The sequence below is a fragment of the Notothenia coriiceps genome, unplaced genomic scaffold, assembly GCF_000735185.1.
Source record: "Notothenia coriiceps isolate Sejong01 unplaced genomic scaffold, NC01 NC01_scaffold00036999, whole genome shotgun sequence".
Taxonomy (NCBI): Eukaryota; Metazoa; Chordata; class Actinopteri; order Perciformes; family Nototheniidae; genus Notothenia; species Notothenia coriiceps.
Window position 1 is genome coordinate 1 of NW_011369700.1, and position 4,991 is coordinate 4,991.

Below are 4,991 nucleotides of genomic sequence, written 5' to 3' on the forward strand. Positions count from 1 at the left end.
AGAGATTCATGTTACATTACCTAGTTGAACCTAGTGATTATATGGAGAATCCTAGTAGAGCCTAGGAGTCATTATTGATAGCTCTGGTTTTCTTAACAATAAAGAAGATTACCAAGCAACGGAATTGAGCATCTGAGTTCTTACGAGGCCATCGTATAATTTTACATCAAAAGGTTAAGCCTTCTCCTCCTTCTAAATTTGTTAATTATTTGGTGCAGGCACGAAACAGACTACCAATAGAAATACATTGCTTTTTGTTCTGTGTGACACGAAAAAAAGGGGGAAATCGTGTTGGTGAACACGAATCAATAGATTACATTTGGTGACTAACACGAAATGCAGTGAGACTGGGTTGCACAGACAAATCATGCACCTTGGTGACCGGACATCTCCTTCATAAAACGAGTAATAGGGGGAGTAATCGGGCAGTTCAATGCGTGTAGAGGTGTGTGTGTGTGTGTGTGTGTGTGTGTGTGTGTGTGTGTGTGTGTGTGTGTGTGTGTGTGTGTGTGTGTGTGTGTGTGTGTGTGTGTGTGTGTGTGTCAAGTCACATTTATTTATAAAGCATTTTTTCTGCTTAGTAAACCATTTCCTGACAAGCCTGCTATACAGAGAAGGCATAAATACAGTTAACACAACACAGTATGAGATAATTGTGTGTGTGTGTGTGTGTGTGTGTGTGTGTGTGTGTGTGTGTGTGTGTGTGTGTGTGTGTGTGTGTGTGTGTGTGTGTGTGTGTGTGTGTGTGTGTGTGTAAAGGAGTGTGTGGTTAAAACGTAGCAGCCTGCGGTCACTCTTTAGATGTTCCAATGGAGGTAAACACAGTGAAGGTGGTGCATGAAAGGCACTGCGCGCTGGTGCTGCTCTTCTCAGAGGCTGTTCTTCTCCTGTTTTGCCGATCCGGTACTAAGTCTGAGTTCGAAATATATCTCAAATAATGTACGCACTGCTATTTCCCCACATAAACATAACAGTTAGTCTGCAATGAAACGGTTGTCTCCTGTGTGCGCCACTTCCTACTTGGCGCAGCGGTAACTTTCTCTTGTGCACGAGATACAGTTCTTTCAAGTCATTTGTCTCAAGTCAAGTCTCAAGTCATGAATACCAAGTCAAAGTCAAGTCGAGTCTTTTATCAATGTTAGTCAAACAAGTCTCAAGTCCAAAAATATACGTCTGACTCGAGTCAAGTCATATGACTCGAGTCCCCCACCTCTGAAAAGAGGCATTTGAATATTTGTTTGCTACGAACCATGATGCAGTGGCACAACACAAGTTAAAACTGGAAGTTTGATCTTGTAAAAAGTAAAAACACTATATTCTATTTAAAAAAAAAAAAGATTCTATATTTAAAAAAAAAAATTATTTGGATTACTCGAGAGATTCTGTTAACTTAATATTGTCTCTGTTTTGTTTCAAGTGTTTCAAATGAGGTTAGACTTGAGGATGTTATGTGTGAGCTCTGACTTAAGCTACAGCGTCACTCACTGGTTGTCATGGGCTCCTCCGATGTCACACTCGCAGCCCCGGCAGCCGTTCAGGTCGTGGCTCAGAGCCCAGTGTTCAGGCTACAGACAGGAGGACACAGACAGAGTTACTGACAGGCAGCAACACAGGGAGACACAGACAGTTGGCTTGATGCATCACTCTCCATGCGATTACAGAGTGAGAGGGGAACTGCAGTTTGAGTGTATCTAGCTCTCTAATCCCATAAAGCAACATTCATAGCTTCAGGGCATACTACCACTGCCCCTTTCCTTTCATTGGTATTCTGAGATTCTCTTCAAAAGGAGTTGACTGACTGGGTTTTTGAAGGTAGCAATTTCACAATTTTTCTTGAGTATGTTTTGATTGATGGATTTGTACTTATGCCTGTTTTTTTTTTTTGCTGTTTGGAGAGTGAACACGATAAATTAGTAATGGCATAAACTCCACAATTAAAGGTAGGGTAGGTAAGAATGGAGAAACCAGCTAGAGTGCGCTAAAATTTTGAAATCTGCCCCTTTCTTCAGACTTCCTTACAGAGCCCCTCCTCCAACACACACGAACGCCCTCATGACCAATGAGGGCACGAGATAAGTTTGTGCACAGATGGAAGGCTGACAGGCAGGTAGGCCATCCAATTATTTTAGCCGAGCCGGCTCAGAGGATTGGTCGTGCTTTTTACAGCGCCACGGCTTCCAGAGATTGACATTTTTTATGTATTTATTGTCAAAGCATTTAATGTATTCATTGCTATCGGGATGTGAATCGAGCATTCCATGGAATATAACAAAAAGTTTTTCTGAAATGAATTACAATTACCTTTAAGCTTAATTGAAAATAATACTGATATATTATTTGTCTCAGTAAGATGTTTCTTTTAAATTCTGTCCAATTTTGACTTTACACTATTGCTCCTAAAATGAGGCTTCTTCACAGGGCTCACGAAAAGACAGGATCCACTTTAGGACCATGTCCAAACCCTGACCATGTTAGGCCTGCTGTAACCCACACCAACCGGACAAGCCTTGGATCCCTGGGCTAAATTTAGACGCAGGGCCCAGGCAGGAGCTCACATTCCTGCCTACACTATTCCTGGCTGAGTAGGTTCAGGACAAGGTTGAATTATTACAGGAAGCTGGTCAACAATTAACATATAGGGCTTCTGGGGAGAGAGTAGGAGGAACATTTTAGAAAGGAAGAGTGAAGAATACCAGTAGCACTACTTTATAATTGAATAGTAAAACAAATATTAGGGTAATATGGGCCTTGAAGTAAAATGTAAGGGAAAGAGATTACATTGTAATTTGATTGTGTCATGTTAAGCTACAGCAATCCTTAACCGACATGGTTCAAACTATTTTTTCTCTTTGTTTTACCCTAAAAAAATCTTTTTTTGTATCAAGACCTTGAACATATGTTTTTATTATTATTTTTGAGGGATTAAGTATTTCAAGAATTCAAGAAAATGTCAATTGTTATTTTAAAATGATTGCAACTTGTTTTGTCAAAGATAAACAGGCAAAAAAACAAATTGAACCAGGGCTTTTTATGTTGTAAGGAAAGAAAGACAGAGACAGAGAAAATGACCCACAGTAAATATTTGAAGAATATTCCTATTAACCCAATGTTTCTTTTCTCACCAAACACTGATCACAGCTGCGTCCAGTGACGAGACGCTTGCAGAAGCAGTCTCCACTGACGGGGTCACACTGGGAGCGACCTGACACTGTTCCTCGGGGGTCACAGCGGCAAGCTGGGGGCACAGGGCGGTGGGGGGGGGATTGATGAATTTCAATTAGTTAGTGCAGCATATTGAAAGCTGGGTTATAATGTCAAACACAGACCGCCACCACTGTCAAGCTAAAGTTTAAATGTGTCTATTCAACTCTCATTGTCAGATCAATTACCAGTAAGCCTAGTAAGCTGTGCTATATAAATAAAACCTGATTTGATTTGATTTGATTAAGCAAGGGTGCAATTTCACCTAAGAATGTGACCCCCACACCAACACAGATTATACATGTTTTGTGTAATTAATCTTTCTAAAAAGTGTCTAACTGTTAAGTCACAGGCATGGACTTTTCTTGCCCTGATCTTCGCCTGTCAGGCCACATCCAGTCTGCCCAATCCTCTTTGTGAAAGGGATATATGCAGAAATAAAGTCCCCCACCTCTTGTGCAATAAAAAAGAGAAATCATATGTTTTTTTTAAGATAATTTTCCCAAATTGTAGCAAGTATTGAACTCCAATCAAAGATAATGCAGTGAGATTTGTGTCTCCATTTTTTGTGTTTACAACAGTGGAAATATTAGGCTGATAGATTTGTTGCATTTGTAATACAACTTAAATAACAACAAATAAAGTATCATGTCTATATGCAGAAAACTAGAAGATAGTGTGAGTGTCAGTTTGTGTGAGTGCTATCAGAGTCAGTACTCACGTTGGCAGCCCTGAGGGTTTTCAGCGCTCAGGCCGAAGTAGCCGGTCTTACACTTGTCGCAGCGCGGCCCCTCCACATTGGCCTTGCAGCGGCACTGACCTCCCACCATGCCAAGGGAGGGCTCTGTGTGGCTGTCGCACATCCCTCCATTCTGAGAACCATCCGGGTCGCAGTCACAGGCTGTGGGACACAAAGCTAAGTTATGCATGTTCTGGGTTTGTGTCATGGTGGGTTGGGGTCAATAAGCTTCTATCAGTGTAGTACATTTCAAAGTTTCACGATATCTGACTTTGTCCCAGTTCATTTCTCTGTTGCAGGGTATTGCTTTACCCAAAATGTCATATTATGCGCTAGATACTCAATATGTGTAGTGTACTATTGGTTACCGTCCTCTTCTGTGAATTAACTGTAGTATATATATTTGGGATGCACTGAGCAATAATTACCACCAAATGTTGTTTGTTTAAACTATACAAAAACAGAGCATAAACACACACTCACCAACACAGACTTGTGGGTCCCTGATATCTTTGAAAGCGTCTTGGTAGTAGAAGGGTTTGCACATCTCACAGTTGCGTCCCATGGTGTTGTGCTGACAGTCGTCACACACTCCTCCGCTCACATTTCCTGTGGCCTGATACATCGCCATGTCGAAGTGGCACGTGCTGGAGTGGCCGTTACAGTTACACTCTAGAAATAAAGAAAGATTTCAAACTAATGAGTCAATGTCAACATATTATTCAGGGCTCGACATTAAGGACTGCCCGATGGCCCGGGGCCATCTAGTATTTAGCTCGGGCCATGAAGCCTCACCTGCTGGTTGCCCGAATCGGGCAATCTATTATACCAGTATCATGCAGCTCACGGATCCAGTAATGAGTGACCCGACAGTAAAACTAAACATATCTTTAACTAGTTTAGGTAGTTTGAGAGGTAATTAAAAATAGCTACGTGTGATATTCTAACCTGAAGTGTGTGTTTTGTCCGCTCACCGCTGCATGTGATCATGCAGAGCTGCGTGTCGACTCGTCAGCAGCAGCTGATCTCTCTCTCCCGTTAGAATTCACTC

The 4,991-nt window shown here is 41.6% G+C and overlaps 1 protein-coding gene across 1 annotated transcript; it reads right to left on the minus strand.

The window, feature by feature from the left end:
* Positions 1 to 1,459: 1,459 nt before the first annotated feature.
* LOC104964272 (laminin subunit beta-2-like) lies at positions 1,460 to 4,610 on the minus strand. Its single transcript, XM_010793016.1, has 4 exons — positions 4,424 to 4,610; positions 3,923 to 4,102; positions 3,123 to 3,235; positions 1,460 to 1,565 (listed from the first exon to the last, which is right to left on the minus strand). Exons 1-4 carry the CDS (start codon positions 4,569 to 4,571, stop codon positions 1,482 to 1,484), a joined length of 525 nt encoding a protein of 174 aa, XP_010791318.1. The 5' UTR covers positions 4,572 to 4,610; the 3' UTR covers positions 1,460 to 1,481.
* Positions 4,611 to 4,991: the final 381 nt, after the last annotated feature.